The 18,374-nt window shown below is 40.6% G+C and overlaps 4 protein-coding genes across 5 annotated transcripts in view; 1 reads left to right on the top strand and 3 right to left on the bottom strand.

The window, feature by feature from the left end:
- Positions 1–4,272, bottom strand: part of rasal2 (RAS protein activator like 2) — a 90,876-nt gene extending 86,604 nt beyond the window's left edge. Inside the window, exons 1-2 of one of the 2 annotated variants that reach the window (XM_031806750.1) lie at positions 3,997–4,272; positions 3,490–3,638 (exon numbers count right to left, since the gene is read on the bottom strand). In XM_031806750.1, the coding sequence (XP_031662610.1) occupies positions 3,490–3,616 (127 nt within the window). In that variant the 5' untranslated portion in view covers positions 3,617–3,638; positions 3,997–4,272. The remainder of the gene's footprint in view (positions 1–3,489; positions 3,639–3,996) is intronic. The other variant, XM_020462628.2, reaches the window with a different exon arrangement.
- A 650-nt stretch (positions 4,273–4,922) lies between these two features.
- ankrd45 (ankyrin repeat domain 45) lies at positions 4,923–6,710 on the bottom strand. The gene is made up of 5 exons (XM_020463177.2): positions 6,164–6,710; positions 5,831–5,998; positions 5,525–5,619; positions 5,292–5,430; positions 4,923–5,089 (listed from the first exon to the last, which is right to left on the bottom strand). The coding sequence occupies exons 1-5, from the start codon at positions 6,483–6,485 to the stop codon at positions 5,058–5,060; spliced, it is 756 nt and encodes a 251-aa protein (XP_020318766.1). The 5' UTR covers positions 6,486–6,710; the 3' UTR covers positions 4,923–5,057.
- A 37-nt stretch (positions 6,711–6,747) lies between these two features.
- On the top strand, positions 6,748–15,058 carry LOC109872074 (kelch-like protein 20). The gene is made up of 11 exons (XM_020463175.2): positions 6,748–6,885; positions 7,521–7,584; positions 8,876–9,449; positions 9,949–10,107; positions 10,312–10,522; positions 10,727–10,910; positions 11,154–11,297; positions 11,450–11,583; positions 11,967–12,175; positions 12,380–12,486; positions 12,588–15,058. Exons 2-11 carry the CDS (start codon positions 7,562–7,564, stop codon positions 12,670–12,672), a joined length of 1,830 nt encoding a protein of 609 aa, XP_020318764.1. The 5' UTR covers positions 6,748–6,885; positions 7,521–7,561; the 3' UTR covers positions 12,673–15,058.
- On the bottom strand, positions 15,025–18,282 carry cenpl (centromere protein L). Its single transcript, XM_020463176.2, has 5 exons — positions 18,167–18,282; positions 16,979–17,147; positions 16,564–16,815; positions 15,918–16,463; positions 15,025–15,820 (listed from the first exon to the last, which is right to left on the bottom strand). The coding sequence occupies exons 1-5, from the start codon at positions 18,214–18,216 to the stop codon at positions 15,746–15,748; spliced, it is 1,092 nt and encodes a 363-aa protein (XP_020318765.1). The 5' UTR covers positions 18,217–18,282; the 3' UTR covers positions 15,025–15,745.
- Positions 18,283–18,374: the final 92 nt, after the last annotated feature.

Genomic DNA, 18,374 nt, shown 5'->3' with positions numbered 1-18,374 from the left:
GTCCTTTAAAGGTTCAGGGTCGTTCCATTTCATTACCATGACACCCACCATCTCAGATTGTTCTAAAATAATTTCTGTAATTAGAAAAAGATAATCTTATCATTCCTGCAACATAATTTTGTTTAAATATAATTTTATCTCTGAGAAATTAAGCTAATTGATTGCACTCAAATTGGGCATTTTAATTTATAGTAATCAATAAATATACTACCTAATGTAACCGATGTGAAATGGCTAGCTAGTTAGCGGGCTGCGCGCAAATAGCATTTCAATCGGTGATGTCACTCGCTCTGAGACCTTGAAGTAGTTGTTCCCCTTGCTCTGCAAGGGTGCGGCTTTTGTGGAGCGATGGGTAACGATGCTTCGAGGCTGGCTGTTGCGATGTGTGCAGAGGGTCCCTGGTTCGAGCCCAGGTAGGGGCGAGGAGAGGGACGGAAGCTAAACTGTTACACTAACATCCGATTTGGACCAATTTTTTTCTAACAATAAGTAAGACATGAGGAAGACATGCCAAAAAGCCACCCACGGACCCCCCACACCAATGAGCATACAGTTCTTTATGTTTGACAAATTGTATGGATCTGCGGTTCAGCGTATTGTTTCTTCATTCTATGTAATGTATTCTCAGTGAATTTGGTGACTTTTTCTCCCCTGTTCATGGAAATTAGTCATTAAAGTTGTTAGGTTTATGTCCCATCCTACATTCTGATAAAACCGGTTCAAACCACTAGATGGCGATGTTCCTGCTAATTAGGTAGTATATTTTTCTACATATTGGTTTCCTTAGCCTGTAAGCAGTTTATGGACAATGTATGACAGCAACCCATGCTTTGGTTTGTTTACCTAACCACTTCAATTTTTTGCATTTGTTGCACAAATCCAATGCAAGTCAATGGTTCCTTTATTAGCATTTTCACACTTCATATCCAAATCATCATTGAGTTACACAATCAATTGTTTCATACTTTAGGGTGATTTGGACATAAAGTGTGAAAATGCTAATATAGGTACCATTGACTGGCATTAGATTTGTGCCACAAATGCTAGAAAGTTAGCATTCGAAACAGTGGACAACAAAACCAAAGCATGGATTTCTGTCAACCTTGTCAATAGACTGAATACAGGGTAAGGAAACCAAAATGTCCTTTTGTAACCTGGAACAGCACCATCTAGTGGTCAAAACCTGGTAATTTCAGGATGTAGGATGGGACATAAACCTAACTTCAATGACTCCTTTATCAGAACAGGAAGATTTTTTAAAATATTTTTATTTTTTTAATCACAAAAATCACTGGGAATACATAATGAAGGATGAAGAAACAATACTCCCGTGCCACAGCTCCATACTACTTGTCAGACAGAGAACTGATACTATATAGTCATTGTTGGGTGGGATTGGTGTGGGGTGTATCCATGTGGGGGCTTTTGACAATTTCTTTGGATTCCTCATGTCTAACTCATCGCTAGAAGAAAAACGAATTGGTCCAAATCAGATGTTTGGTACTATATTTATTGAATATTACATGAATCCTATCAATTAAAATGGTACATTTGCAATCGATTATCTAAATTTCTCAGAGATCAAATTATATTTCAGTAAAATCTTACCTCATTTGCACACACTGTATATATACTTTTTATATTGTGTTATTGACTGTACGCTTGTTTATTCCATGTGTAACTCTGTGTTGTTGTTTGTGTCGCACTGCTTTGCTTATCTTGGCCAGGTCGCAGTTGTAAATGAGAACTTGTTCTCAACTAGCTTACCTGGTAAAATAAAGGTGAGAAAAATATATAATAATAACAATAATAATAATGTTGCAGGAATGCTAATGTTATCTGTTCCTAACAACAGAAACAATATCAGGGCAATCTGAGATGTTGGGTGTCGAAATCCCCTTTCTTGGGCTTTTTGAGGTGGAATGACCCTTCAATAATAATTTTTGAGAGAGGAGCAGGAAAAACCCTAGAAATCAATCCAGTCTATACATGTCATTACAGTTCAATTACCCAAAGTAGCTCTAGGTAGCTTATAGCATGACCAAGGAAATGCAAAGCCAATGCAGGCCTCGACTAATTGTGAAAAATAATTTATGGATGTAAACATCAGCAGAAAAAGACACAGAATGGAATCCAAGCTTATCAAAAAACTATAAAAACATTGAAGAAAATACAGTAGCGGAAAGCAAAGGATATTTTGTGTAAGCACAATATTATTGAGCATCCCTTTCTATTCATCAAAGTGAGTGAGCTACCATGACAACAGTCCCTGCCTATTGGTCCTGTGTGGCCCAGTTGGTAGGGCATTGCATTTGCAATGCCAGGGTTGTGGGTTTGATTTCCACGGGGAACCAGTAAAAATGAAAATGTATCCACTCACTACTGTAAGTCGCTCTGGATAAGAGCGTCTGCTAAATGACAAATGTTTATGTAAACAAGACCACGGGATGTAAGCTACAAAGGTACATCAGTTCAAATGTAGCTCGCAATTCTTAGATCAAACCCCGCCTGGATGTATAGACAAGTAATCAATAAATAGCATTGCAATTAATCAGGCCAGTAAATTAACACCAGCTGAGAGCAATTACATTATACGCTCATCTTCCTCTGATCACAAGTCACAACCATATTGCATAGTGGCGGTAATGCTGCAATCCTATTCGCTACATGTTCACTAGTGAGGAACGTCAAAACTCACATCCATCACCTTCACAATTCCTACTGCTCATCATCCAGCCCCAACAATAGGATCTAACTTATTCATGTAGATACATAATAAGGTGCCAGAAAATCCTCCACTACTGGTGGTAGTGGCGTGAATTGTCCCCTGATAATATAGACGTGTCACTGTTTAATTAACTGCTTTTTCTGTATGTTCTGTGTGTAGTCCATGATGGGGCTTTGGAAATAAGCATGCAAAGTATTGGATATTAGGCTACTGCTCAGACCTATGATTTCATATGAATAGAAAGAAAGAAATGACCTTCATTCATCTTTGGATGTTGCCATATTTCATTTTTTGGACATATGATGCACATGGAATTCTTAAAGAGCCTTTTGTGTGTTCTAGCCACTTGACAAAAATAGGTAATTCAATCTCTCCATAATGACTCACCTTAAACAAATATGAAATAAAGTAGGAAGTTGGATATCCTTCTGTTGGGTGGCAAATATGTACCAGTGCCATGGCAAATACTCAAATTATACTTACTGTGATTTTGGCATGATCGAGCAAAGCCAATGTACATAATCGCACAATAGGGACAACCAATGGTGTTCGATTATATATGGGGTAAATTATGTCTATGGTTACTGAGAAGTAGATGCTTGTTCCCTTAAGCCATGTGCCATTTTTTCCAATCTCGACACTGATGTTATTATGGCAACGTTGGAATAGGATTTTTAGATGTCAAAATGCACAGAACACTTCTCACCTCAGTGCACAATGCAGTTAGAGAAGAAGCTTTGAAAATTGGCTGTCCATCTTACCATATACGCGCACCCATCCTTGTTGCTGACATAAAGAATCCCGCAGGATTCGGTCCACCAATGGATCCAAGGAAAGAAGTCCACCATGAAGAGAATCCACGTCGCCTGTGACTAAGTCGGTCTGCATACTAGAATCACCTTTCCAATAACTTCCAAGTAGAAACGGTGTCCAAATCGGAAAGTCCACGACGTAACGTTAATCATCAAAAGGAAGCAATGACGTTAGCTACTTAATTTAACTGCTGGTGAGTTAGCTTTATGTCAAAACATTACAGTTTAACCGGGCTAAGTTTTCTCGCGTTTACTAGCTCGCGCTAGCTATTTCATTGTTTGGTATAAACTAGCGTTCCAGCTAGTTAGACGAAAGCCCTACCATAATTTTTTCTTTCATACTACTTACTGCGGGCTAGCAATCAACATTGTATTGCAGTCTAGTGGTAACAATAACAGTTTTTAGCTACACTGTTGACATTGTCGCCAACGGTCTTGTTCCCATATCCTCCTTACCCAGCGATCAGAGGTAGAGTGCTGCTCCAACAGGACCACGCGCAGAAAAAGTCCCGAACGTCTAGTACTATCCCCTTGTTATTCCAAGCAAATGTGTAGGTAGCCAAATAAGTTTGTGTAGCTGTGACGTCACTGATTCGCCCATTCTTGAATACAGGAACCGGTACTCACGAGGTTAGGTTTCTCTTCCCTCTTCCATGGGAGTCACATTTATTATCCAAACCCAAATTTCCACTTCTATCGCATGCCAGCGCAAGATTATTGGGATCCAGGAGAGAGCAGAGGATCACAGAGCCAATCGTTTACGCATGGGTTCAAGGCAAAGGGGTGTGCCCTGCTGTGTCAGATTCCACATGAACAAGAGTAAGAACAATTATTTAGAAGCGTCTATGATGTGCATATATTATGAACAGATTTTTTTGTCAATTATTAAAAATCTTTGAAATACAGACTCCAGCAATGGGACAATTGTATTAACATTGCAAATATAGGTCTGATGTAGGCTGCAATTTAATATACTATTTCACTAATAAAAACATAATGGTGCAGCAACTAATTTTCTATTTGATACATTGAATTGATACCTAGCTAATTGTCTTATTTGAATACCATTTAAAATATACAAAGTTGTCTTCACGTGAGTGAATTAAACTACCATACCTCAATTATGTTATTGCTAGTTTTATCATTTATATCATCAATAGATTACATACTACTTTCAGCATGTCTTATACGTGCTTATATCAACTATGTATATAAACCATTCGTTTATGTCTTTTCACTCAGACTTCTCACAACACCAAACTGTGTACTATGTCTCCCCACTGTGGTAAGTATAGTCTGTTGAGAATTCCACCTCAAAATCATAACCCCAGTCATTAACCTAGTCATCTGTTAACTTGCAAAGACAATGCACACATGATAAATTATGGTGGTTCTGATATTTTATTATTTAAAATATTTTGATAGTACATGCAATGGTCGACAAATTCCACTTTGGTCAGTTTAACCATTTTAGACCTTCTCTGGACCCATATTTGATTGTGACACATTGTTTATCTTCAGTTTTTGCTTGCTTTAGCTGTGACTTCAGCTGCAAATAGAAATAAAAATGCATCACTCTCAAGTCATAGATATTCAGTCAGTATACATCCACACAATGTCAAAGTGGGTAGAATAGGTTTCCAATATAACACATCCAGGATGCATAATGTGCTGTGTAGATAAGGACAATAAACAAATGAGATAGACTTGAATTACGATCCTGCACAAAATCATTTGATAGTCATACTCACGTTGAGTCGTGAGCTTGGACAGAATGGGGATAATAATGTCCTCAAGATGTCTCCTCTGCTCAATGAAGTCTTGGATAGATGGGTTCTTGGCATTCTGGATCCAATCCGACTTTACTGAGCAGGTGTTTGTACATATGATCTAGGTAGAGAGAAAAAAAAGTTGTAAAAAGGACAAGAGAGGGAGATGTCTACTGGGAGTACAATAGTTTATTGAGTTAATGTAATTGTGTTACCTTATCCTCCTTGTTGAGTTTCCCTTGAACCTTCTCTGGGTCAGCAATGGTGTCTCTCACATGTGTTATGTAGGACTGCAAGTCCTGCTTAGCCTCTGGAGTGTAATAATGATGTTAATAATTATGTTTTTACATGCAGCACATGCTATGGAAGGAAGTGCATCTCATATATCTCATCTATCTCTCTCTCTCTCACACACACACACACACACACACACACACACACACACACACACACACACACACACTGGCCTCATCCAGAAGCTTATACAAGTGCCTGACTCTCATATTTTCATTCTATCTCACCTGCCCAAGTAAGATATTCTGCACAATCCATTTTAGAATAACGGGAGGCAACTTCCATGGCTCTCTCCCTGCGGAAGTTCTTCGCCTGCATGTTGGCACCAAGTTCCACCAAAGTTTTCACTGTCTCAAGCTGGCCCCAGAGGGCTGCACAATGCAGTGGGGAATAACCTGTATTTGAAAATCAAAATGACCATGGTATTGTGTATTATTACTAGAGATGTGATCCGTTGATGTTTAACAAGTGTGTGTGTGTGTGTGCGTGTGTGTGTGTGTGCGCGCGCGCGCGCCAAGTAGTCTAGTTCCAATTCTATTGTTAGAACTTGGAACACCTACCTCTTGCTGTACACTCGTTAACATGAGCTCCATGCTTCAAAAGTTCCCGCACGGTGGTGCTTCTTCCCAGCATACATGCAATGAAAAGTGCATTTCTACCCAGTTCATCCTTTTCCCAGAACAAATCCTCTGGTGGCTCTTCATTGCCAGAAAGGCACTCGTTTTCCAAATGTTTTTGTAGACCTTCGATGTCTCCAGTCAAAGCATAGTGAAATACAGCATTTTCTTCAATTGACTGCATTGTTCTGGTATATCGTAGTATGCTGTGGTTCATTGGCAAAGTAATCTTGCTAGATAAATAAATTACACGTATTGTTTCCATGGATACAAGGGTCACTCCTTTTTCCTTCCCTACTAACACCAATCCTTAAAAGAAAAGGAAACGATGACTACCTGTATTGTCTTTTTGTCATTTGATTGGTGTGGAAAGTGCAACGTTATATACACACAAAAAAGACGTGGAAAGTGTATAATCCCCACAAACATTTACTCATTCTTGTGTTTTCCTGTGCAATGCGCACATCGGAACTATGTGCTAGTGGAATACCAGCCAATAATCGTTCCGAGGGGGGACCTTGCGCTGAAATACACAACAATGCACATTTCCTGTCGATTGTAATTTTATGGAATGTCTAAAGAAAGCGTAGCTTGTGATTCTGCAATGTAGCTTTTGAAATATTGGCGATCTGTCACTTTGCTAGACGTTCGAATGGAAATATAAGGTAAGTATTTGTTTTCGACCTGCATCTTTTCTTGATCCAGTAACGATAGCATTTCTCCATGGAAAATATTTGTGGTTAGCTAACCTAGCCAGACCGTTAGCTCTAGCAAGGAGGCGGCTAGCTAACGTTAGCTGCTTTCCTGAAAGTTGGCTAGAGTAGCCAGCTAGCTTGCTAAATGCTAACATTCGATGTTAGCGAGATATCTTTTATTTATTTTTAGAATTAAATGCAGTCTGCTAGCTACATAGCCCTCTAAATATAACAATTAGCTAGCTAGTAAGCGTCAGTTATTTCCTAGCTTAGTTTGAGTCTTTGTCTAATAGTAGCTTGTTTTTCTAGCTAGTTTGTTAGCTACAGTAGTTAGATTTCAATCTCATCTGGATCAACAGTACCTAGCTATTAGCCTATCGGGCTGTTAACTGGTCAGCTATCTACCAAGACATTTCGAATAGGGTACACATTTTCTAGCTAGTTGTCATAACTAGTCGTTACTTGCATATCATGGTGACCTCAATATGGGAAACACAAGTGTGTTTTTTCCTCTGTATGTTACAGTAGTAGTGGCTTGTGTGGGCTAACATCCCTCCTTATAATAAATTGGAACTTATCCCTCCTTTGTTTTTCCATTCACAAAGGTTGGCAAAAAGTTGTGGGACCAAAGGTTGTTTTTCTGTGCATGGACGGAAAGCCAATGCGCAGGTATGTGATGATTTGAGCTTTTTTTGTGTGGCGTAAATGTTTATATCTCATTCAGTTAAAAATGAATGCTCATCCAATGACAATTGTGTCCTCGCTTAGTTAATCATTCTTCATGGCAAATTATAGAAATTTCAGATGTAGGCTAGGTTTGCTGGAAATCGTCAAATCAACATGTATAAAAATGTTATAAAAATGAATGGGGGTTGAGTTCTGTATGCTTCTATTATATAAGTGGAGTAGGATGCTTCACCTATGATTATTTGGAAATGACCCCAAACCAGTGAGGTGTCTTGGGGCTGGTTAGACAAATTTTTCTCAACTCAACAATGTACATCACATCAATGGAGTTGAGTGGAAACGAATGTGGCTGGTCTGAACCTCCAACTACATCAAGTCGCTGTCAGTCGATACTTGTAAAAAATATATTTCTTAAACCCTTGTGGTGCCCCTATGTTTGTCTTCTGTAGCTGCTTGCCTTTCAATGTTTGCTGAAATCCATACTTTTTAAATAAAACTTTCATCAAATGCAACCACTGGCTGTTTCCTCCTATCAACTGACAGCAACTCCATGTAGTCGGAGGTACACGCCACCGACAGTCGTTGCAACCCAACTCCACAGAGATGAGAAACCCAGCTAGGGGTTGGTGAAACTGGGAGTGCTAGGCCTGTAGCCAGTATCACTTGCATCAATACCCAAATAGCTGTGGCGCCATGTTTCAAGGCCAATTTGAGTCTTTGTGGTTTGACAAATTCATCCATGTAGAATCAAAGAAAGACCTTATTTAGGCCGGTAAGTATTGAAAGACAGTCCTCATTTGTTCTGTGTAATAGCTTATGCCCCATTTACATAGTGTAGGAGGTCAGAGAAAGTCTCCTGTAGCCACTGCAAATTGAGCTATAATTGGAAGAGTTGATTACTGTTTGGCAACAAGAATTGCTCAGGCAGTTGCTCGGGGGGTAACAGATGCTAGCTGAAAAGGCCTTGGATTGCACTGTAGACATTGTAAGTCATAGCCTAGTTGAAAGGGGATGTTTCTGTCTTGGTACTTGGTTCTTTCACATATAGACCTCAACTGTCCTTAGTTCAGACATAGCTGATGTCTGTTTAGCTAAGGAATTAGAGTATTATGTCAACTTTGATTCTGGCTCCCACCAATACCAACATTGACAGTACCAACAAGACCAATTATTAACTTTGATTAGGTTTTGTGGTGACTGTTTTTTATGATAAATCAGTGTTGGATTGTGGATGTTTATCCCTGAACTCTGGCTTTATGTGTCTGTTCTGCAGGGGTACAAGTGCACGCCCAGACAATACCGGAATGGACATCACCGCACGCTGCACACTGGGTGACCCCAACAAGCTCCCGGAGGGTGTGCCCCAGCCGGCACGCATGCCCTATGTGTCGGACAAGCACCCTCGCCAGACGTTAGAGGTCATCAATCTGCTACGCAAGCACAGGGAACTGTGTGATGTCGTGTTGGTGGTTGGTGCCAAAAAGATATATGCCCACCGGGTGATCCTGTCGGCCTGCAGCCCTTACTTCAGGGCCATGTTCACAGGCGAGCTGGCTGAGAGTCGGCAGACTGAGGTTGTGATCCGGGACATAGACGAGCGGGCCATGGAGCTTCTCATTGACTTTGCCTACACTTCGCAGGTTACTGTAGAGGAGGGCAACGTGCAGACGCTGCTGCCCGCCGCTTGTCTGTTACAACTGGCTGAGATTCAGGAGGCTTGCTGCGAGTTTCTCAAGCGTCAGTTGGACCCCTCCAATTGCCTGGGTATCCGTGCATTTGCTGACACCCACTCCTGCCGCGAGCTGCTGAGGATAGCTGACAAGTTTACACAGCACAACTTTCAAGAGGTGAGGTGGTCTCTCTTTTTCATACATGTGAGTCTGTGCACTCACTCTCTGAGGCACAATCTTGAATCTGTTTATTTTATTATTTAGAAAATGTTGCTTGTCTTACCTCTGCTTATAAGAAGGACATTTTTGTTTTAGGATTAGTTAGTCACTTAGTTTAGCTATTAATTTGAAAATCCACACTGGTTACCTGTTAGTGAACTCCAGAGAGAGTCTAATTTTAGCCTTTCTGCCTTTCTACATTGTCAACAAACAAAAAATTACACCCAGTTTAGTATTTCTATGAATTTAAATCCCCATGTTATTTGTATCCTCAGGAAATAACTACCGTTGATCTTTCAGAATTTTCAAATGTCAATTAGATGCTGCTGCCGGTTTAACTTTACTGCCTTTCCATTCATCATTCTATTGAGCACAGCCCCTGTCTTTTTTGTGGGCTTTTAACAGGTTTCAACTGGTGAAAGGATGACTGAAGTAATTTAGCTTACTTTGCCCTCAGGTGATGGAGAGTGAGGAGTTCATGCTGCTTCCAGCCAACCAGCTGATAGACATTATCTCCAGCGATGAACTGAATGTGCGAAGTGAAGAGCAGGTTTTCAACGCAGTCATGGCCTGGGTCAAGTACAGCATTCAGGAGCGCCGGCCACAGCTGCCACAGGTGATAGCTGCTATGTCAACACTTGATTATTTCAAAGTATGAGATAGAATGTTCTTTTCCATTACTCAAACTTTATACACATTTTAGTTTTAATTCCAAAAGGAAATGTAAGACGTAAGACATAAGACTAGCGACAGTGTGAAACCGAAAGTGTGTTATTCCACCTGGTAAGTCATTGATTCAGGATATGTTTTCTGGTTGTAGGTCCTCCAGCATGTTCGTCTTCCTCTTCTGAGCCCTAAATTTCTGGTGGGAACGGTGGGATCAGACCCTCTCATCAAAAGTGATGAGGAGTGCAGAGACCTGGTTGATGAGGCAAAGAACTACCTCCTCTTGCCCCAAGAGCGACCTCTAATGCAAGGGCCAAGAACACGGCCCCGGAAGCCCATCCGGTGTGGAGAAGTGCTGTTTGCAGGTTAGTGTCTTAGAACTGTTTAACATTACAGCATTCTTTCAGTATGTGTGGCTGATCACATCTGCTTATAAAAGGTTTTCAAAATAACAGTCATGCCTAGTTTGGCCAACATGTTGTCCATTGAATATACAAAATATTCCAAAGGTTAGGGTTAGAAGAGACAAAGTCCTACAAAGTGTTTTATTTCCTCTTTCATATTCGAAGTTGGAGGGTGGTGCAGTGGGGATGCCATTTCCAGTGTGGAGCGATATGACCCACAGACCAACGAGTGGCGCATGGTGGCTTCCATGAGTAAGAGGCGCTGTGGAGTGGGGGTCAGTGTCCTTGATGATCTTCTCTATGCTGTCGGCGGCCATGACGGGTCCTCATATCTCAACAGTGTGGAAAGGTTAACATTTTTTTCCCTGTTTCTAAAACAACGTCCACGTGTCACCACCTCGTTAATGTTTATTTATAGGGCCTCATCCCAAATGGCACTATGTCCCCTACTGTATATAGTGCTCTGGTCAAGGTAGTGCACTAAATAGTAAATATTGGAACACCTGCCAGATCTTATCAAGAGGCTTATCTTCCTTCCATTGTTTAACCTCCTTATCTTACTGTACTGTACTCAAATCACTCTCCACAACAGGTATGACCCCAAGACCAATCAGTGGAGTAGTGATGTGGCTCCCACCAGCACGTGCAGAACCAGTGTGGGTGTGGCTGTCCTGGGAGGGTATCTGTACGCAGTAGGGGGCCAAGATGGAGTATCGTGTCTCAACATTGTTGAAAGGTGACTATATAGTGTGTTCTATCAAGTTGAGGTGAAGACAAATCATCTTGCAATACTAAAAGTATTATAATAAACATTTTTACATGCATCCTAAAATATCACAGAAAGCTGCCTCCTCTGAGTAATCTGACTGTATGCATGATCTGTTGCAGATATGACCCCAAGGAGAACAAATGGACACGCGTGGCCTCGATGAGCACCAGGCGCCTGGGTGTAGCCGTGGCTGTACTGGGGGGCTTCCTCTATGCAGTGGGAGGCTCTGATGGCACGTCCCCTCTCAATACAGGTACATATGAATTACTTAGAAAACAGTACAGTAGCTTTCATTGGTCAGCACATCACTAAAAGGGTGTATACTACTTTATTTATTTCCACCTATCAGTCACATGAGAAGCTTTAGAGATCCTAAGAAAAGAGATCCTACAATCACATAAATGCCCACAAAGTTCCCTACAGATATCTTTATCATATTAGTTAGGCACCAAATGGAAGAAGACTGACTGAAACAGGGAGGAACCACCTGAACTTGTCCAGTAAAAAATACTTGTTTTTGTTTTCTTGCTAGGTTTTGCTACAGTGTACCCTAATGAATATGGCCCTGCTCTAACCCCCCCCCCCCCCCCCCCCCTCTAACATTTGCATGTTTGCGCTGCTCTTTTGTGAGCACAGTGGAGAGGTACAATCCGCAAGAGAACCGCTGGCACACCGTCTCTCCCATGGGCACCAGGAGGAAACACCTAGGCTGTGCAGTGTACCAAGACATGATCTACTCTGTAGGCGGTCGTGACGACACCACCGAGCTGAGCAGTGCCGAGCGCTACAACCCCAGGACCAACCAGTGGTCACCTGTTGTAGCCATGACTTCAAGACGTAGTGGGGTCAGTCTGGATCTCTTACATTAGACTTTTGATTGGTTTGAGTCTTTTATTTTAGGGTAAGCAGGCAAAGTGTTAGAGCTTTTGATCAAATCAGGTAATTGAATCAACTTTGTTGGGATGAACTAGATGAAGTGTGGAAGAATAGGAAATTAATCAAACGTTGGCTTTCACCTGTTGATGTTTGGAGCATTGGTTGTCTTGCAGGTTGGACTAGCGGTGGTAAATGGTCAGTTAATGGCTGTGGGCGGCTTTGATGGGACAACATATCTTAAAACAATAGAGGTCTATGATCCTGACGCTAACACATGGAGGTAGGTAACTGCATGCAAGAGGTTACTTAAGATGTATTACCCTAAGAGTGCTTGTGTTGAACCTGAGAGAACCTGTTATTCATTTTCTTCTTGTCCTCCAGACTCTACGGTGGAATGAACTACAGGCGACTTGGAGGAGGTGTTGGTGTTATCAAAATGACTCACTGTGAATCCCACATATGGTAACGCCACCAGTTTAAAGGACTCACCGTCGCTTGTGCCTCTGAAAGAAACAAGGAAGGAAGACTATATTAACTTTAACTCATCCACAGCCGTGTAATTGGCAAGCCAAGGAAATGTCTTGAGTGACTACAAGATGTGTCAAGTCTAGAAGGCTTCTCATCTAGTAGTCTATGGTTCATCTCTCTATTCTGTACTTCCTGTATTATGACTTGACACGCCAAGCCAGCCAAGGCCAAGAGGAACCAACTGAATAGGCCTGCATCAATCACATGAGGAACTTATTTATGACATCACTGCGGCAAACACTTAATTTCCCCTTTTTCTGTTACTGAAATGGAATGATGCAGCTGCACTTTAGGATACAGTTCAGACTTTTGCTGTGTGACCTGTTATACTATACCAACATTGAGTTTACATTTAAATATTAAATGGGGCATGATGAAGAATCGTCAAAGAGAACTGATGTTTAACTGAAAATGTAGGATGTGGTCGCATTGCTTCTCCTGATCTTCATTGTGAATAGTTTAACTTGTTAGGCAGTTGTTTGAATCTCCTCTAAATTGAATGCACTGTGATTATAATTATTTTAGAATATTTTATTTTTTGGCTGTTTTTATTGGAGGTAGACACTGAGCATAACCTGGAGTTCTACATTCACAACTGGGGGTCAATTGTTGGCCGACTAAGATGTTAGCACTGTGCTGCTTACAAAATATTATACTGAGTATACCAAGTATTAGGAACACCTTCCTAATAATGAGTTGCACCATACCATGTTCGAAGGCACTTAAATGTTTTCTCTTTTCCATCAATGGCACACATACACTAACCATGTCTCACATCTTAAAAATCCTGTTTCCTCCCCCTCATCTATACTGATTGAAGTGGATTTAAGAAGTGACACCAATAAGAGCTTGAACCTGGATTCACCTGGTCAGTATGTAAGGGAAAGAGCAGGTGTTCTTAATGTTTTATATACTCAGTGTATATAACTGTTTCATACAAGATTGTTATTGCCCATTTAAGGCTGGATAACAGTTGATATTATTTTAGGAGCAACTCCTTGACACATCGCTTGTGCGTTTAACATTATATGACACATTTCTGAGACAGTCTTGCACTTTAATCTATTAGAGATTATTCTTGAGGAATGAGTTGCATTGTGGTTCATCTAAAACATAGTAAGGAATAATAAACCGGTTGATGTATTATGCATTTTAACCTATTATTTGGTGAGCATGCAAAACATGGATGGACATTCAGTAATATACTTAATTGAAAAATGACCTCATAACCTTATCAGGCCCGACCCAGGCAATCCCTAGGTGAAAAACCTGAAGTACACTACTTTCATATATCTGCCTGCGACGCCCGCAAATTTTGCCTCACATTGAAGTGTTTTGCCATTTTCTTTTCAGGACAACCATGGCTACAAGTAGAACACAAAATAATTTGACATGAACAGTTGCATTTATGAGTTTTATTCACAAATGTCAATGAAAACAAGGTTCAGCAAGCAAAAACCTTGTAGAAAAGGAATTTATAAAATTGCTGTAAGTATAGAAATGGTTTTCTCAGTTGGAAATAAATATCCAACTATTCAGTGACAGCTGTGTGGAATTTGTGGCAGCAACTGTGAGCTTATCACAGTATTATAGATACTATGTCATAGATACTATGACATCCTGGGATGTCCAATGAATGTAGAAGAGCCTTTACCTTCTAATGACTCTTTTGGCTTGTGAGCAAAACAGTGCATGTTTGTAGTTATCTCAAGAGTTTCATAGTGGAGTCATAAGTTTGTAGTCAAACCGTTCAGACTTTAGACATTTTTGTGAGAACTGTCTTCCTTGTCTCACAAACACAGCTCCAGCTCAGCCGCTGTTAATCGCAGAAGAAATAGACAAATCCAATGCAAAAACCCAGAAGCCTGTTTTAAAAGGGGCTAAGGCACTAAAACACACCAGCTGTACCGTGATACTCGAAGCATTTTAATGTCTATATAAATCCCATGTTACCATTGAGCAGAAACATTTCATCATGTGTTCTGCTGAAACTCTATCCCTATGCGTATGTATATCACCCAAATGTGTCATCTGCTCACAAGTAATTATTAGCCTTTACCGGTCATTCAGTGGTAGAGAAATTGCTACCTTTTGAAATGAATGTCCCTTTTTCACACATAAGTATGGAAGCGTTTTGGGGGAAAATGTTTAGGAAGAAAGATGAGGGATGCTTAATTTCTGCTGAAGGTCTGAGATCTCTTTATGAGCTATAAGCCTTGATAAAACACGTGGCATTTTATCCTTATTAACTGTTTTGGATTTGTCTGTGTACTGACAAAATAACCCATTCTGTTAATAAAAACCTTTTTTATTTCCAACTTTAATAAGCTCAAAAAACAATCTGTATTTGAACCATTTAGGAAATCACTGCACAGGGATTACAAGGCTAGTTCTCTGGGAAACTAGGCTTTGTTAGTTTTCACTTAGCCACTTGATTCACTGTACTGTATATCTGGAAAGGATTGTGTATATTTATATATATATATATATATAGGAGAACTTCTGCCCAAGTTACTTGATGGCAATGGATTTACCATGTCTCAAACCTGATTATATAATAAATTATAAACTGGGTGGTTTGTGCCATGAATGCTGAAAGCCATGGTATATCAGACTGTATACCACAGTTATGACAAAACATTTATTTTTACTGGTCTAATTACATTGGTACTCAGTTTATAATAGCAATAAGGTACCTCAGGTGTATGTGGTATATTGGCAATATACCACGGCTACGGGCTGTATCCAGGCACTCTGCATTGCGCCTAAGAACAGCCCTTAGCCATGGTATATTGGCCACAAATCACCCCCGGTAGCACAATTATGTCTACACTTTTAGCTTGTAATGAATAATATCTATAGAGAACAAATGCAGCAGCAATTGTTATTTTGTAGTGTATGCACTTGCCTTTTCATACAATACAGGTACTTATGCTATTTACAGGAATATACATGTCAAACAGTTTAATTTCATATGGACAGTAATTGTGAGGTTTACATGCAAATGTTGATTAGATGGGCATCTTCAGGAGGGCACATTCTGTCAGCAGCTGCAGGATGGTGGTGATGTAGGTAGGGCTTGCAATCTGTGAAGGAAAAGAGATAGCAGATCTGTTTCACTCATAGCATTTCATTAGGATCTAAAGTTCTAGATACTTCTCCAGATGTGTGCATGATATCTACCTTGATTTTTCCACTATGGTGAGAAGAACCCAAAGCCGTGGAGACCTGCATCAGTGACCCAGCGGACAATTCTATCCTGAAGTGCCTGAAGAAGTGTGACTGCAGCCCTTTGATGAACCTGGTGACCTCCTCGATGCTGACATCTGTTGTGTCATCCTGCCGCACACTGTCCCAAAGCTCCCAGGCATCTTGTGGGTGGATGGTGTACTTAACATCCATAGGGGGTAGTGTTGGAAGGGTCCAAACCAGTTTCAGGTATTGGATGTTGATGGTGGGGTGGCACCCAATCCACAGGGCTGCGAGCCACTGGAGGTTGGCAGAGTTGATACCAAGAGGGCCAAAGCAACAGTCAAATGTCTTTTCAAACCAGGATTTGACCAAAACTGTGAGAGACTCTGGTCCCCTGGTACAGAGCAAAGGCAAACTGACAAATTCTGATGGTAGTGATCGGAGATACTCTAAGTCACCGTTGACGCAGGTCAGCCAGCCACTCCACACAACCTTCTGAGCATCATCTTTTGTAGCAAACGCTTGTCTGGAGAGAATCTGAGGATGAGAACAACAGATGACATTGAACACCACAATCGGATTTCACAGAAGAATATAGCATGTACTGTAAACTACATTTAGAGAGAAAAAACCTTACCTGTATGAAAACCGTCTCAGCATCTTCATCCGTCTCTGCCAACCCAAGGACCACCGAGAAATGTACCTTGAAGCCCAATTCCTGGCCAACTTCAATCGCCAGGCCCTGTTGCTTCTCTGATACAATGAAAGCTGATAGATGCTTTGAATAGGATTTCAACTGAGTGTGTCTGAACTGGTACAGAGGTGTCACGTACGACAGCTCCCATTCTTTCGTCACCAGGAGTGCCACTTGGTCTGGGTCAACCTGTTTCTAGAGAGCAAAGAGAGAAGTCAGATGGCTGCAAATACAACACTCAAAGGATAATGTCTAAAAATATCAAACAGGGCTACAGGATCAAGCCTACACATTATTGAGTCTACACAATGATGTTGAATAGTTGTGAATACAACCACAATTGGTTTTAGCTACTTACTGTGATATCAAGTGATTTTGGAGTTCTTCTACTTCTTGGTATTCTTAGAGCTGTCAGATGGCCTGATGTGTATCCCAGATTAGTTGCTTCAACGCAGCCTCGCATGGATCGCCTGTAACTCTTGCTCCTTCGTTGTGCCAAGACATTGTTGAGTGGGGTCTTTACAATGCTGTAAAGAACATTATGTTATGATAGGTAGTGTAACATTTATTTTACACCAAGCAGTGTAAAATTACACTCTTCTGACCAGGGGTGTTTTGTTAAGAGCCCTATCGCTTGCTCTAAACATCACTTGCGGTATGGTTTTGGAAACAGGAAGGCATCTTTCATATCAACGAGTATTATTTTTTTTAACGGGTTCAATTACTACACACCTTATTAATAAGGTTAGTGTTCCCACACTGCCATTGTTCCATGTCACAGCGCGTGTTTAAAGAAAACAGACAAGAGTGGACTACTTGCGCTCTTGCAATCTGCATCTCCAAACACCTGTGTAAACAGATGACAGACGCCAGGTGTAGTCACTGAAATATACTTTACTGCAACTGGTGTTAAAAACAGTGTGCAGTAAGTGTTTATTTTACATTTGTGAAATTGTGATGAAAGTAGAGGGATTTATGTTTCTAAAACAGTACTGCAATTGAGAATCAATTCACATTTAGATTGAATATTTGTCTGTTTTGGCTTCCAGAGCCAATTCGCCCTTTAAACAGAACATGTAAGGTAATTTGACTAAGGAATAAACACATTATGTCCAATATTGGTCTAGAGGCACCCATAGCCGTATGGATCTGTGCAAAATGATACAGTAACTTTTCTTTCTGTGCAAGTTACAGTATATTTTTTATTTTGAGCCTTTCTCGCTGATGAAAGATAAGGACCATTTATTTCGAAAGCCGTATTGCAAGTGATGACTGACATTAAAAACACAGCATTGGGATTGTAGTTCACATGGGCTAGTCTTCTGCGAAGCTAATCGCTGAAAACTGTAGTGTGCAGAATACCGACTAATTTAAGAGTTTTTGAGAGCTAGTTTTGGCTAAGCAGCTGCTGTTTTGATACGGCCTGATTTCCTCAGTCGCTGAACAACAGCTCGGTTAGCAATCTATTTTTATAACGCTAACGTCGATAAAAAATTGTCTAACGATATTAATTAACAATAGATAAGCGATCTCACTAGTTGTGTACCTGCTCCGTTCCTCCATGACTGAAAAAAAACGGAAGTGGATTTTGAACATCGCGCTTTCCCGTGATGCAACTGGAATCTTGATAAGGAACAGTAATCGATTACAGCATCATTCAACATTGACGTCAAATATATGCGTCGAATCATTTCATACGGTTGAAGCTTCAAATGCTGTCCAATGTCTCGTATCTATCTACAAATAGTGTAATA

Source organism: Oncorhynchus kisutch, linkage group LG27 (assembly GCF_002021735.2).
Source record: "Oncorhynchus kisutch isolate 150728-3 linkage group LG27, Okis_V2, whole genome shotgun sequence".
Classification (NCBI taxonomy): Eukaryota; Metazoa; Chordata; class Actinopteri; order Salmoniformes; family Salmonidae; genus Oncorhynchus; species Oncorhynchus kisutch.
The sequence above is the reverse complement of the archived record's forward strand: the minus strand, read 5'-3'. Positions and strand labels throughout refer to the sequence as shown.